This window comes from Bombina bombina, chromosome 3 (genome assembly GCF_027579735.1).
Source record: "Bombina bombina isolate aBomBom1 chromosome 3, aBomBom1.pri, whole genome shotgun sequence".
In the NCBI taxonomy this organism is placed as follows: domain Eukaryota; kingdom Metazoa; phylum Chordata; class Amphibia; order Anura; family Bombinatoridae; genus Bombina; species Bombina bombina.
The window spans coordinates 641,912,917-641,929,627 of NC_069501.1; the positions used below are offsets into that span (position 1 = coordinate 641,912,917).

A 16,711-nucleotide genomic window follows, 5' to 3' on the forward strand; every position below is an offset into this window, starting at 1 on the left:
ATTGAGTTCCACCCAAGAGATTCAGATAACGAACTGCAGAAATATTTTCCATTCGTAAAAGAATCGAAATAGGGGACTTCTGTTTGATAAAGCTCTTTATTGCAAAAGAACCTGCAATCAGTTCCAGACAATTTATATGCAGTTTGCATTCCGAAGTTGACCATTTGACTCCAGTTATTTGGGAGCCACATCTGGCACCCCATCCAGAATTGCTTGCATCCGATTCTATTATAACATCTGGAGCTTTTCCGAACATAGCTTTGCAATTCCATGCTTCTATATTGGAAAGCCACCAGATCAATTTGATCTGAGCTTCTTCTGACAAAGAAATCCTGTGAGAATAGGAGAAACCCTTCCTTAAATAGAACATTTTTAATCTCTGAAGTGCTCTGTAGTGTAATGGAGCTGGAAAAATTGCTTGAATTGAGGTAGAAAGAAGACCCACAATTAATGCAAGAGATCTGATTGGGAAGAACTTTTTCTTTAGTAAATGAAAAATTTCTAATTTGATTTTGGTTACTTTCTCCAAGGGAAGACTCGAAAAAAAAACTAGAAAGAGGCGTATCTAATAAGAAACCTAGAAACGTCAGCTTCTAAGAAGGAAGGAGAACCGATTTCTTGTAATTGATAAGGAAGCCTAGGCTCTTCAAAATATCAATAGTTAGTTCTAGATGTGAAAGAAGAAGAGAATTATCCTGATTCATTAGAAGTATATCATCCAAATAAATGATTACACAAATACCTCTCAATCTCAACCAAGTCACTACAGGTTTTAAAATTTTTGTGAAAACCCAAGGAGCTGAAGATAAACTAAAAGGGAGGCAGGTAAACTGCCAAATCTGATTTTTCCATACAAATCTGAGAAAATTGCGATGGGAGGAATTTATAGGGATTGTCAAGTAAGTATCTATTAGATCTAGTCTTACTAACCAGCCTTTGTCCATAAGGCAATATCTTAGAAGATTAATTCCTTTTATCTTGAAATGATTGTAAGATAGGAAGGCGTTCAGATTCCTCAGATTTTCTTACAGGCCGAAGAGAACCTTCTTTCTTCTTCACGAAGAACATGTTGCTGAGAAAAATGTTTTCGTTGTTTGGAGCTAGTTCTATAGCTTGTTTGGAAAGAAGATGTGTTATCTCTTGGTCTAAAAGACCTGAATCTGTTTTTGAGAAAACTATCGGGATTGGGGGTTGGTTTTGGAAAGGAGGGGAAATAAAGTCTAGGAGAAGACCTGAAACAGTCTGAATAACCCAAACATCTGATGTTATGAATTCCCAATTTTTTATGAAAAGGGATAATCTTCCCCCAACCCTGTATGGGAAAAAATTTGTGTTGAGTAAAGAGAGGGGACTTACCTGAGAAAGGTCTTGTACGGGATCTTGCCCTGGAAAATCGTGGGTTTCATAGACGACTTCTTGATGGAAAGAAGTTTGAGAGGGAGGGATTTGGAGGTGGGAAGGCTTGAAATTGAGGTCTGTTAGAAAAGTATGGACGGCCGGGAAAACAACCTCTTCCTTTCCCAGCCCAGTCAAAAACACGGTTAGGAGTAGGGTAAAAGAACTTCCTAGAGGTAGTTTTTACCTTATTTAATGAATTGAGAGTATTGACAAAAGTATTCAAATCCTTTAAACCTACGTCTCCAAATAATAAACCCTCAGCATGGGGGCCCATCTCAGTAGGGGCAAAGTCAGAAATCTTAGGGTCAATCCTGCGTAAAATAATTCTTCTACGCTGGGTAGATAAGGCTGTATTGGCATCGCCCATTAAATAAATGGGCCTCTGAATCCATTGTCTCATAATATATGGGTCAAGCAAAGATTTATTAACTATAGTCTCCTCGGTAAGCTCAAACATCTTAGTAATTGGGGCCAAGGTGTCTAAGAATTTATCTTGACAAGCTTTTAAAAATTTATCAGGCCCTTTTTTAATGTTAAAATTCTTAGTACTTACAAATTAAATAATATTTGCATCTACTTCTGGAGTAACAGAAGATTTGTGAGGTAATTCTGGTATAGGGCATTCTGCCCTAAGGGTAGACCTGGCTTTCACCGAGAGAGATTTTCTTAAAGGGCCATAATACCCAAATGTTTAAACACTTGAAAGTGATGCAGTATAGCTGTAAAAAGCCAACTATAAAATATCACCTGAACATCTCTATGTAAAAAAGAAAGATATTTTACCTCAAAAGTTTCTCAGTAGCCACATCCCATTGTAAAGGACTTCTAAGCAACAAATCAGTATGTCTGTCCCGGGACAGCGGAAGAAGCGAGCTTACGTGCACTCTCATCTTATTTCCCTATTCAGCTTAAGGAAGTTTACAATGAAATCTCATGAGAGTTAAGTCAAATCTCATGAGATCACAGTAAAAGAGTTCATGACCTCAGCACTGTTGATGCTGATTGGCTGCTGTTCATTTCTTCATTTTTTTATTTTTTTTTACCTGCAGTTGATCAGCAGTTGAGTATAACTTTTTACACAGAACTTACTCTGCTGAGCTGAGGAAACTGTGATGTAAAATATCTTCCTTTTTTACATAGAAAAGCTCAGGTGATATTTTCCTGTCAGCTTTTTACAGTTATACTGCATCAGTTTCAAGTGACTTAGCATATGAGTGTTATGTCCCTTTAAATAATGATCCAGAAATCTAACAACTCTTTTAGAGGGTCTCCAATTAGAGTAGCAAGGATGTTGTAAATCCTCAGGATCTAGGTATTCTTGACCTTCATTGTCAATTAATCTCTTTTTAGATTTAACAGACTTTTTATATTTTTTCTTCTTAGGAATATAATCAGAAGAAGAACTGTCAAACAATTCTTGTGCATATACAGATTGCCAAGAGTTATCATTAATAATAATACTGGAGTTCGAAAACTCAGATGTAGATATTAAATCTACTTTTCTTTTGTCTGCTTTTTTGGAAGCAGCTGCGTCCTCTGACTCTGAATCAGAAGAAACAATTTTATTCTTTTTAGAACGAGAATTAACTGTGATGTCTGGGTTTTCCAGACTAAAAACTCCTTCTTAAATTTTCTTTTGGAATAATAAATTCTTATATCTTTTAGATAAATGTGTTTTCTTAGATTTAACTTTTTTAGGAGAATATGCATTCTCAATGACAGCGTCAGAAACTGTCTGAGTTTTAATTCTGTTATCCTTAATGGAATTATCAAGTTTATCAGGAAAAGACTCTTCAGAAAAAGAGTGTGATTTTTCAGCAACATTTTTAAAATAACTAAAATGTGTAGTAAATTAAATTGAAACAAGCCAACAGGACTTGTAGATAAATATAAACAATTATAAACAATTATCCCACAATATATATATTAATATTTGAGAACTTGAACTTAAACTAAACTAAGGAGTAAATCTCTAATTAAGTTACACAGTTGTCAGGAAAGAAATCGTCAGTGTAGGAAGGGAAAAAACTGTAACAATAGTGTGCAGTCAGCAGATAATGGCAATATATGTAGCAAAGTTGTCTCTGAGGTAAACAAACTGACATAAGGAGAGGGCGGGAAGAAAACTACGTCACAGTGGAGAGCAAGATGGAGGAGTCACCACTGGGGGCGTGGCTAAAACAGAAGGGAGAAAATGGATTCCGGAGAAAGACAGATACGGAACCACAAAAGCAGAGGGAAGACAAGAGAACCAGAGTAAGGATGGGGTAAATAAAATACAAGGGAGGCAACAAATAACAAAAGCTTATAAGAGAAGCTTACATAACTAAACGTCAGAAACAAAAAGGGGATAATAACGGAATAAAATTAAACAAAATATAAATAATAGTAAACAAATGATGATAATAAGGATTAAAACTGAGAATAATACAGAACAAAAAATTTAAATAGCTAGAAAAGAAAATTCTTTATTCAAAAAAACAATAAAACAAAACAAAAGATAATAATATAGCAATAGATATAATACTTATCTCTTTGAGAGCAGCAAAGTGAAAAGAGGCAGTTGGGATACTATTTGGACAGTTTATAGCAGAATTAACTTTTCTGATTGGCCTGTTTTAGATCACACCATTCAGGGCTGTTTCTCATTGGTTACCATATTAATTTCTATGCTTTCAATGTTAAATATTTAATGTTAAATTAATTTAATGTTAAATATTTAATGTGTGTAAAGGAAAAGGCTTATGCAAAATAGGAGTCTCTGTCCTTGTAATAAAATTTTTTGGGTGTGCATGTACTCATATTCTTATCTTTTGCAATGTGTAAATGTAAGGGATTAGTCTTCATATTGTTTAATGAGAGCCAAGCAAAAAAAAAACTGTAATGCCTATTATTGTCTAGACTTATTTGGCAACACATTATCGTTGTAAGGATTAATGGATATTTAATGATACTGAAAGTATTAATGATCTCTCATATCTAGTTGTTAATTAATACTTTCAATTAGAGTAATTTAAAGTAGTTCTGTGAGCAACCAAACAAAATGCGAAAGTAAGGCATAATTATTAACAACAAACAACCTTCATAAATGAACAATAAATGAACCACTATTACTCCTCTAGGAATGTAATTAATTAGAGCATCTGTTAACTTCAAGAAAATACAATAATGTTTAACGAGTACTGAACTACGTTGTCTTAGGTATTATTAGAATTAGTCAGTACTCTCAAAACATAATTTCATGTAAGATATGCCAAAAACTGTAAAAAGACAGGCATTATACATGTTGACTTAAAATAGAATATAGAATATAGAAGAATATAGTTTTACTATGAAAAACTTGTCTTTCACTCATATGGTGGCATTGAGCTCCATAACTCACCCAAATACAAGCGCTGCTTTGACGTGCTCGTGCACGATTTCCCCATAGACATCAATGGGGAGAGTCGGCTAAAAAAAAGCCTAACACCTGCGATCGCGGAAATAAAAGCTCCATAACGTAGCCCCATTGATGTCTATGGGGAAAGAAAAAACAGAATTTATGCTTACCTGATAAATTACTTTCTCCAACGGTGTGTCCGGTCCACGGCGTCATCCTTACTTGTGGGAATATCTCTTCCCCAACAGGAAATGGCAAAGAGTCCCAGCAAAGCTGGCCATATAGTCCCTCCTAGGCTCCGCCCACCCCAGTCATTCGACCGACGGACAGGAGGAAAAATATAGGAGAAACCATATGGTACTGTGGTGACTGTAGTTAGAGAAAATAATTCATCAGACCTGATTAAAAAACCAGGGCGGGCCATGGACCGGACACACCGTTGGAGAAAGTAATTTATCAGGTAAGCATAAATTCTGTTTTCTCCAACATTGGTGTGTCCGGTCCACGGCGTCATCCTTACTTGTGGGAACCAATACCAAAGCTTTAGGACACGGATGAAGGGAGGGAGCAAATCAGGTTACCTAAACGGAAGGCACCACGGCTTGCAAAACCTTTCTCCCAAAAATAGCCTCCGAAGAAGCAAAAGTATCAAATTTGTAAAATTTGGCAAAAGTGTGCAGTGTCGGCGAAGTCGGGGGCGCTGCCTTACATATCTGATCAACAGAAGCCTCGTTCTTGAAGGCCCATGTGGAAGCCACAGCCCTAGTGGAGTGAGCTGTGATTCTTTCAGGAGGCTGCCGTCCGGCAGTCTCGTAAGCCAATCGGATGATGCTTTTAAGCCAAAAGGAAAGAGAGGTAGAAGTCGCTTTTTGACCTCTCCTTTTACCAGAATAGACGACAAACAGAGAAGATGTTTGTCTGAAATCTTTTGTAGCTTCTAAATAGAATTTTAGAGCACGGACTACGTCCAAATTGTGTAACAAACGTTCCTTCTTTGAAACTGGCCACATACTCTAAACCATCTCCGTGGAGATGTTGCCTGTGCAACGGCAAAGAGAATGACGGGGTGGGCGGAGCCTAGGAGGGACTATATGGCCAGCTTTGCTGGGACTCTTTGCCATTTCCTGTTGGGGAAGAGATATTCCCACAAGTAAGGATGATGCCGTGGACCGGACACACCAATGTTGGAGAAAGTTATGTTTAAACCTAACACCCTTACATAAAAACCACGTCTAAACACCCCTTATCTGCCGCCCCCGACTTCGCCGACACCTACATAATGTTATTAAGCCCTAATCTGCCACCCTTAACATCGCCGCCACCTAAATACACTTATTAACCCCTAATCTGCCGCCCTTAATATCGCCGCCACCTAAATACACTTATTAACCCCTAATCTGCCACTCCTAACATCTCTGCCACCTACATTACAGTTATTAACCCCTAATCTGCTGGCTCTAACATCGCCGCCACAAGTCTTCATCCAAGCGGGCAGAAGTCCTCATCGAAGCCGGCAGGAGTCTTCATCCAAGCGGGCAGAAGTCATCATCGAAGCCGGCAGAAGTCTTCATCCGAGTGGGCAGAAGTCTTCATCCGAGTGGGCAGAAGTCTTCATCCGAGTGGGCAGAAGTCGTCATCGAAGCCGGCAGAAGTCCTCATCCAAGCGGGCAGAAGTCTTCATCCAAGAGGGCAGAAGTCTTCATCCAGACGGCATCTTCTATCTTCAGCCATCCGGCGCAGAGCGGGTCCATCTTCAAGACATGCGGAGCATCTTTTTCTTCTGATCGTCGCTGGAAAATGAAGGTTCCCTTTAAGTGACGTCATCCAAGATGGTGTCCCTTACATTTCTATCAGCCAATCGGAATGTAAGGGACGCCATCTTGGATGACGTCACTTAAAGGGAACCTTAATTTTCCAGCGACGATCGAAAGAAGAGGATGCTCCACGCCGGATGTCTTGAAGATGGACCCGCTGCATGCCGGATGGATGAAGATAGAAGATGCCGCCTGGATGAAGACTTCTGCCCGCTTGGATGAAGTCTTCTGCCGGCTTCGATGAGGATTTTTGCTAGCTTGGATGAAGACTTATGCTGGCTTCGAAGAAGACTTCTGCCACCTGGATGAGGATGAATGTCCGGTCTTCGAAAACTGTAAGTGGATCGGCGGGGGTTAGTGTTAGGTTTTTTTAAGGGTTTATTGGGTGGATTTTATTTTTAGCTTAGGGTTTGGGCACCGTAAAAGAGCTAAATGCCCTTTTAAGGACAATGCCCATCCAAATGCCCTTTTCAGGGCAATGGTTAGCTTAGGTTTATTTAGATATAATTTTATTTGGGGGGTTTGGTTGTGTGGCTGGTGGGTTTTACTGTCGGGGGGTTGTTTGTATCATTTTTTTCTAGGTAAAAGAGCTGATTTCTTTGGGGCAATGCCCCGCAAAAGGCCCTTTTAAGGGCCATTGGCAGTTTAGTGTAAACTAGGTTTTTTTTTATTTGGGGTAATTCATTTTTATTTTTGATAATTTAGTTTTTTATTTTGTGTAATTTAGTGGGGGGGTTTTGTAAGGGCCATTGGCAGTTTAGTGTAGGCTAGGTTTTTTTTTTATTTGGGGGGGGGCTTTTTATTTTGATTGGGCTATTTGGTTAAGAGTAATTCGGTACTGACATTGCGTGACGGCCAAAAAAGTGTGCGGTACACCTATTCTGACAAGACTTGTAATAGTGGCGTTAGGGAGAAAGCAGCGTTATTAAGCATAACAATGCTTTTTCACTCATAACGCAAAACTCGTAATCTAGCTGAACAAGAATAATGAGGAAAATAATCATTTATTTTATAATGAATTTTATAATGACGCAAGGTCTTCAGTCATACTAACTAGTTTATTTTAAACTTGTAATGTGTGTCTTATTTAGCCCGGTCACTATAATGCTTATCGCAAACAATAGAGCTCCATTTATAATCTAGCCCTGTATACATTATAGAATATGTGGAGCATGTATTTCTCAAAATTATACAATATATTGAACACTTCTTTTGTCATGGAATATAAAATTACAAAATACAGTACATAACTAAGCTGTATATAGCTTAAATACTCTCTGTGGCCTGATCACGTTAGTTATACAGAGGCTAAATCATCTTGCTTCAAGTAATTCTAAAAGCCAACTATCTGCAATTTTTAAAAAAATACAAGAGAAACCCAACTTAGGGCTCGTTTCCATTGAGCCATTAAAAATGGAGCCGTAAGCTACCGAAGTTGCCGGCAGCTAAAAGTAATTTTTTTTAGTACCAGGTTTCCAATGAATTATTTAGCGCATTGCGTGCAGTCGCCCTTTTTGTGTAGGTGTAAGTTAGCGTTGCATTAACGCTTCCACCCAATGCCGGATTTCTTGAAAATGAATAGGTTACTATGTATATGTATATGTTACTACATATATGGCACCACATATAAGTGCAGCGCGTATATATTTTACCCGTCACTAGCTGTTATAATAAAAGCAAACACCTAACGCATGTGCAATATCAACCTATCATAGACTATCCCCTCCACCGCAATAACTAATAAATGTATTAACCCCTAATCCACCAAGCCCATATCGCAAAGTATCTATTAAAGTTATTAACCCCTAAACCGCCATCCCCCCACATCGCAACTAACAAAAAAAAAACCAACAAAAAATAAAATAAAAAAAAAACAAACACTAACCCCAAAAAATGCACTCACTGTTCCTGAAGTCCGGACATCCATCTTCATCCAGGCGGAAACATCTTCATCCATCACGGGGACATCTATCTTCTTCCTGGAGGTGCGGAGCAGTCTTCCCTGATGCACGGATCCCAGAGCAGTGGTCCTCAGAGGCATGAAGGCTCCTCTTCATGCGATCGTCCATCGTACACTTAAGCTTGAATGCAAGGTACCCGTTTTATATCGGGGTACCGCTGCATTCCTATTGGCTGAAAAATTAAAATCAGCCAATAGGATGAGAGCTGCTTAAATCCTATTGGCTGATTTGAACAGCCAATAGGATTTAGGCAGCTCTCATCCTATTGGCTGATTTGAATATTACAGCCAATAGAAATGCAAGGTACCCCAAATATAAAATGGGTACCTTGCATTCAAGTTTCAGTGTGCGGCAGAGATCGCATGGGGAGAAGGCTCTGCGCTGGTTGTCGCTGGTCCTGGTCATCTCCGCGCCGCCACGGCTCCACGCCCCCAAGATAAAGATAGAAGATGCCCCAGCAATGGATGAAGATGTCGCCGCGTGGATGAGGACTTCTTGCCGCCTGGATGAAGATGGATGTCCAGACTTCAGGAACTGTGAGTACATTTTTTGGGGTTAGTGTTAGGTTTTTTTTGTGGTGGGTTATTTTTTAGATTACGGATTTATTTAATTGGCAGCAAAAGAGCTGATTTCCCTTTTAAAGGCAATGCCCATACAAATGCCCCTGTAGGGGCAATGGGTAGATTAGATTTTTATAGTTAGTTCTTTTTTATTTCGGGGGGTTGCGTGGGTGGGGGGGTTTTACTGTTAGGGGTTAATGTGTATTTATTTTCAGGTAAAAGAGCTAATCACTTCAGGGCAATGCCCTACAAAAGGCCCTTTTAAGGGCTATTGGTAGTTTAGTCTTAGATTAGGGAGTGTTTTTATTTTGGGGTCGATTTTTTGTTTTTATAGGGGTATTAGATTAGGTTTAAATTTTATTATTTTGAATAATTTCATTTATTTTTTAATGTAGTCTTAGATTTTTTTATTTTTTATTTTTTGTGATTTTAGATTTTTTTTATTTTATGTAATCTTAGAATTTCTATTTAAATTAAATCTTAGGTTTCATTTTTTATGTAATGTTAGGATTTTTTTATTTAAATTTAGTTTATGAATTGTAATTTTGGTATTTTTTTTTAAAAAAAATTCAATATTTTTATTGAGATTCAATAAGCATATACAAAACATGTATGTCAGTATAAGTTATACAAGAAAGGATACAAAAAGAAAAATAATTGTTATGAATCCAAATATCACAGAGCATGATCTGTAAGCTTAATAAGCACAGTATATACCCACCAAACTATATGCCATCTAGAAACAAAACCTATAAGGCCACTCTTGGACCTCGTATTATCATACAAAAAATATAACGGTATAGAAGGCAACCCGAATCAGTAAGAGACCACTTATGGATCTCAAATTATGAATCTGTAGTTTCTTATTTTTTGTAATATAGAACAAGCTCTTATATCTGCATTTTAGTATATAGAATTGTAGGAGAAAATATTGAACTCTTCAGGACCTCTGACTAGTTTTAGCAAGATTTTTGAGAGATATGTGCATATAGAAATTCAGGCTTAGCATATTTCACCGTGTAAAATATATATAATGGAGAATAAAATGAATAAATTTATGTATATTGGGACAAACCAGAATAAATACGATAGTACTCTAAAGCAGTGTTTTTCAACCAGTGTGCCGTGGCACACTAGTGTGCCGTGAGAGATCCTCAGGTGTGCCACGGCAGACTGACAACAGTGTGACATATTTTTTAAACTTTGCTTGTTTTTTACTCCCAGTGCAGGGGTAGTGTAGGAGGCATGGCATAACAGCACAATACATACAGTATGTGTGTGTTTGTGTGTATGTGTATATATATATATATGCTGTATTAGGCTACAATGTGTGATTTTTTTTTAAATTTTGGGATGGTGGTGTGCCACAGGATTTTTTAATGTAAAAAAGTGTGCCACGGCAAAAAAAAGGTTAAAAATCACTGCTCTAAAGTGTCAGACCAGGTCAGTTTTATATGTCCACTATTTGTGGTGGGAGTGGAGTATATGTAAGGGTTCACATTATAATAAAGGGAGATATTTAATTAGTAAGGTTATTCCGAAGAAATATTAATCAGTGAGGTGTCAGCCCCCAACCATTATGTAAGCCTGATTAGAATCTACATGTATTAAAGCCATTAATAGTAGAATGCCATAAACGTGAAATTGTATAGTGAAGAGTAGCTTTGAGAGTGTAATTCTAACCTTAACTAAAGCACCGGGCTGTCTCGGCCACTGACAACACGGTGAGTAATATAAACGTGTGAAAAACTATGTCATGTAAGTTAAGCTTTTGGTACAGCAATACTGACCACTCTAGAGTTCTACCCTTATGGGAAAGCCATTAAGTTATCTAAATGAATACCGATAAGAAACATATACATATACTATTAGCTGCCCGGACAGCCCCATTAACTAGTAATAATTGTTTCCTACCATGGACAAAGCTACTAGCAAACAAACAGGTTAGGAAAAGATAAAGATTATTCAACTTATACATCATATGAGGCAATCATATAACTGCTCAACTTAAATATAATAATTACATAATAACGTTCTCTCCAAAATTAAATGAAGTATTGTTTAAAACAGTAGAGTCGCTCACACAATAGCTAGTGTAACATATGCATGACATTAATGTGAGGCATCAGGTTATTCCTCTAGACCACTATCCAATACCAAGTTTGATTTGAAGGCTACTCCTACTTACGGTATTCCAGGCAAGGATGACCATGACTAAGCCACAGCAGAAAACTGGAAGTGAATATATAGTATAAAACAGCCTCTCCGTGGAATGGTGTACCACTACATGAAAGTTTAGGTTACTATATGTAGACTGTAGTTTAAAGTATGGCAATTCCATCATGGCTTGCAATGTGTCCGGTATTAGTATAGCCAGTTCATATTCACTGCGTCGCTGAGGGTGTAGTGTAGTTTCCATGGTATGGAGGGGCTTGATGGAGCCATGGTGTACAGTTTGTGAACTGTCATCTTCCATCTGGGAATTAGCCAACGGTGGGTGCAGCAATTGAGGACATGCATAATCTGCAGGCAGTGGTGTCATGGACGTATAATTGGGCTGTGTAGCAGCTCTCCCCTCCGGCACCGCGATCACTCCCTCGGTCTCCAACTCTTCAGATCTACCATCTAGCCGCGAGGTCAGATCACGGTCAGCAACTGCCATAATGTTGCTCAGCATCTCCATATTATTGGTACCTTTCCATGCCGCCAATATACTCTCCTCAAGCCGTGCAAATTGACTGCATAATGCATAGTCCAGTGTCTCTAGCAAATTGACTGCATAATGCATAGTCCAGTGTCTCTAGCAATGTAAAATTCGAATGCTCCATCTTATAGTTGCAATAGCATTGTATTGAATGTCATTGGTCAGTCCAACTGTACAGTAAAAGTGAACAGTCGTCAGTGACTGTTATACCCAGCCAGGTTGCTGGGGAGGTTCTGAGGCCTCGTGTTAGGCCGCCACCATAGGCCTCAAAGGTCCAGATCTGGGCTCTGCGGTCATTAATACACCGGGGTTATAGGACTGTAGGATACACAAAGTAGGATATGTTAAGTATCTTGAAGCTTAGTCAGTAAAAGTCCAGTGTTGCAGCAGTAATTGGCGGATTAACTGGTATCATTGCAGGAGCTTCAGATATTGTGACCATTCATGGCCGCTGCCCGGACACGCCCCCTAATTTTGGTAGTTTAATTCATCTATTAGTTTAATAGTCTTTTATTTTATGTAATGGGGGTTAACTTAGGGGGTGTTAGGTTAGGGGGCTTAGTGATTAGATTAATACTTTGCGTTGTGGGTGAATGGTGGTTTAGGAGTTAATAGGTTAAATAGGTACTTTGCATTGTTGGGGATGATGGATTAGGGGTCAATAGTTTAAATAGGTACTTTGCGTTGTGGGGGGGTGGCAGTTTAGAGGTCAAAACATTTTATTGTTAGTTGCGATGTGGGGGGTTGGCAGTTTTGAGGTTAATAGCTTATATTGTTAGTTGCGGTGTGGGGGCTTGTCGGTTTAGTGGTTAATACATTTATTATTAGTTGCAATGTGGGGGATTGCGGATAGAGGGGTTTTGAGGAGTCGGGTTTATTTTTGGGTTAGATTTCAATGGGAAATAGATCTCAAAAAGCTCCTTTTCCTATTTTACACCTAGTTGAGCTTTCTCAATGTATCGACAGACTCTGACAGTGTATTAATGGTTTGCGCTGTCATTGGAAACCTGGTATTATTTATAGATTAGCGGCTTCTGTGACTTTGTATGGGACACGAAAATGTTTTCGGCAGCCAGAGTCCGGTTGCCAAAATTGAGGTATAACGGGCCATTGGAAGCAGTCGGTGAACGATATTGCTTCCGACAGCATAATTATCAGTTTTCAAATGCACGCAAACCTAATTAGGGCTCAATGAAACCGAGCCCTTAGAAGGGAAAAAAGGAAAATATGCAGCAAAATATGGCTGTGTGAATCAAGTAATGCTTTGAGTAGCAATCATATAAGGTTATAATGATTGAGAGACAGCTGGAAGGTAAGAATGAGTTGACAGTCAGATTGATAGCAAAGTGAGTCAAAGAATATGGAAAAAGGATTGAGGGGGAGATAAAAAAAAAAACAGAAAGATAAATTGATAGAAGCGAGATACAAAAAAAAAGTAATGAATGCAGCTGTGGACTCTTTCCATTTATGAAGAAAAAGACATAGGCCCAGATTAAAAAAAAAAAAGTGCTGAACCTGGAAGTCCCAATAACTGGTGATCTGCCTACTATATAAAGTAGTGAAGCTCTCTGGAATGGAAATTATTGCAGGGGAGAGGGAAATGCAAATAGAACGGTGGTGTTTTTAGTGTATTTTTAACTTTATATTCACTTGTAGTTAGCATACATGCCATTTGTAATAATTTAAATACGTGTAATAAATGCAGTGTGAATTTGTAGGCAAACTTGCCAGCTTATATTTGGCAAGATACAACTGTAGAACTGCAGGATTAAAACACTTAGTAAATATGATTACACCTGTGGGAGAACTTTAGACACAGGAAATGCCCCTGTTCAGCTAACTCTTTGAGGTTTCAAGACAATTTTTACTGTGCATATGAAATATATATTTTTCCTGCATATAAAGAATTCTACTACAACATTTTTTATTTGAATTATGCTGATTAATTTGATAGGAATTTTAATGCGTACTATATTAATATGTATTTTAGTTATGATTTTAACTTTACACTTACAATATAATTTTCAATCTGCTTATTTTATTAAGAACTATATTAAAATGTATGCGTCTTTCATTCATATACAGAAATGTAAGGTATGTCCCTTAGAGAGGTAGAAAATGTGCCTTTCCAGAAGGTAGTACTAACAGAACGCTACAGATTTGGGCCCATAGAGAGAGAAAAATTTCGAAAGGAAAAAAAAAAAAACAGGTACAGAAAAAGGGACAGGAACAACATTAGACTATAAGAGAGAAAACCGGTCATGGAGTTAAAAAATACTTTTTATGCAACACTATACTGACCAACATATGTTATTAGAATATCGCTTCGCAAAGAAACAAGGAATCTTTTCAATAAGGACTTAAATTATTCTTCTACTTATCTTTATTATTCTTACTAATAATTGTTATTGCTTATTCTACATAGCTAGAGCAATGGAAACAATTACAAAATAACATATTTCCTAAAACCCAATCACATCAATGTAAATGAATAAAGCTCATATTCAGTTATATGGCAGATAAACCATAACAATCCAGTTTTATCACTTTATCATTCCAAAAATATATATTTTTTTCAATATAATAATAGACTGTACCTTGCATTGCAATGAAGATCATAGATGGGGGTTTTAAACTGTATAGACTTCACCATCTCCCCTGTTCGCAGAGAGTACAAATCTACACAACAGTACGGTTGACTTGTTCTAAAAGAAAAATAAACACATTAAATGTAGCAATTCCTTAAACAATAATGTAAAGCACATAACACAAGATACATGTACTTCCCTAAATATCTATTTAAGAGATACAGCACGGATAGAATTAAAAAACAGATATAATTCAGAGAAATACAAATGTATTGCTGCAATTCAGATTTCCTTATATATAACTTTAGAAGAAACATTCTAAATGTATACATATATATTTTAATTCCTGTTTAAATGAACACCCATCATGTGGTTTCATGAAGCTATTTTGTATTTATGGAATGTAGAAAATATACAAATTAATATGTTTTGTGAATGGATACAAATATTCATTTTTGTGTTATATTGATGCTCTATGTTACCCAAGAAAATGCAAATCAAACTAGTACACATTGGCACAGATGACTACAACCATTTAGCTTTCTTTTCCTTTAATATTTGCTAAGGCTCTATCCTATCTTTCTGGCCATCTTTAAACAAATGATAAACTCTGGAAGTGCACGTGACATATAACTTGTTTGGGTACATTAAAAAAACAACATAATTTATCTAAGAACTTACCTGATAAATTCATTTCTTTCATATTGGCAAGAGTCCATGAGCTAGTGACGAATGGGATATACAATCCTACCAGTAGGGGAAAAGTTTCCCAAACCTCAAAATGCCTAAAAATACACCCCTCACCACACCCACAATTCAGTTTAACGAATAGCCAAGTAGTGGGGTGATAGAAAAAGGAGTAAAAAGCATAAAAAAAAGGAACTGGAAATATAATTGTGATTTATACAAAAAAACATAACCACATAAAAAGGGTGGGTCTCATGGACTCTTGCCAATATGAAATAAATTAATTTATCAGGTAAGTTCTTACATAAATTGTTTTCTTTCATGTAATTGGCAAGAGTCTATGAGCTAGTGACGTATGGGATATTAATACCCAAGATGTAGTACTCCACAGAAGAGTCACTAGAGAGGGAGGGATAAAAATAAAAACAGCGATTTTCCGCTGAAAAAATTAAATCCACAACCAAAAAAATAAGTTTTTCTCATAATTGAAAAGAAAAAACTTAAAACATAAGCAGAGGAATTAAACTGAAACAGCTGCCTGAAGAAACTTTCTACCAAAAACTGCTTCCGAAGAGGCAATACATCAAAACGGTAGAATTTAGTAAATGTATGCAAAGAAGACCAAGTTGCTGCTTTGCAAATCTGATCAACTGAAGCTTCATTCTTAAAAGCCCACAACATGGAAACTGATCAAGTAGAATAAGCTGTGATTCTCTGAGGCGGGGCCTAACCCGACTCCAAATAAGCCTGATGAATCAAAAACTTTAACCAGGATGCCAAGGAAATAGCAGAAGCTTTCTGACCTTTCCTAGGACCAGAAAGGACAACAAATAGACTAGAAGTCTTCCTGAAATCTTTAGTAGCTTCAACATAATATTTCAAAGCTCTTACAACATCCAGAGAATGTAATGATCTCTCCAAAGAATTCTTAGGATTAGGACACAAAGAGGGAAAAACAATTTCCCTATTAATGTTGTAAGAATTCACAACTTTAAGTAAAAATTTAAATGAAGTCCGCAAAACTGCCTTATCCTGATGGAAAATCAGAAAAGGAAACTCACAAGAAAGAGCAGATAATTCACAATCTCTTCTAGCAGAAGAGATGGCCAAAAGGAACAACACTTTCCAAGAAAGTAGTTTAATATCCAAAGAGTGCATAGGCTCAAAAGGAGGAGCCTGTAAAGCCTTCAAAAACAAATTAAGACTCCAAGGAGGAGAGATTGATTTAATGACAGGCTTGATACGGACCAAAGCCTGCACAAAACAGTGAATTTCAGGAGGCTTAGCAATCTTTCTGTGAAATAAAACAGAAAGCGCAGAGATTTGTCCCTTCAAGGAACTTGCAGACAAACCTTTATCCAAACCATCCTGAAGGAACTGTAAAATTCTAGGAATTCTAAAAGAATGCCAGGAGAAGTTATGAGAAGAACACCATGAAATATACGTCTTCCAAACTCGATAATAAAGCTTCCTAGAAACAGATTTACGAGCCTGTAGCATAGTATTAATCACTGAGTCAGAGAAACCTCTATGACTAAGCACTAAGCGTTCAATTTCCATAACTTCAATTTTAACGATTTGAGATCCTGATGAAAAAACGGTTCTTGAGACAGAACGTCT

At 37.4% G+C, this 16,711-nt stretch overlaps 1 protein-coding gene across 2 annotated transcripts in view; it reads right to left on the minus strand.

Moving 5' to 3' along the window:
• The window catches only part of BCAS3 (BCAS3 microtubule associated cell migration factor), a 2,220,355-nt gene that overhangs the window by 1,744,915 nt on the left and 458,729 nt on the right, over positions 1–16,711 (minus strand). For both annotated transcript variants that reach the window (XM_053707348.1, XM_053707349.1), the window contains exon 8: positions 14,414–14,521. In XM_053707348.1, the coding sequence (XP_053563323.1) occupies positions 14,414–14,521 (108 nt within the window). The remainder of the gene's footprint in view (positions 1–14,413; positions 14,522–16,711) is intronic.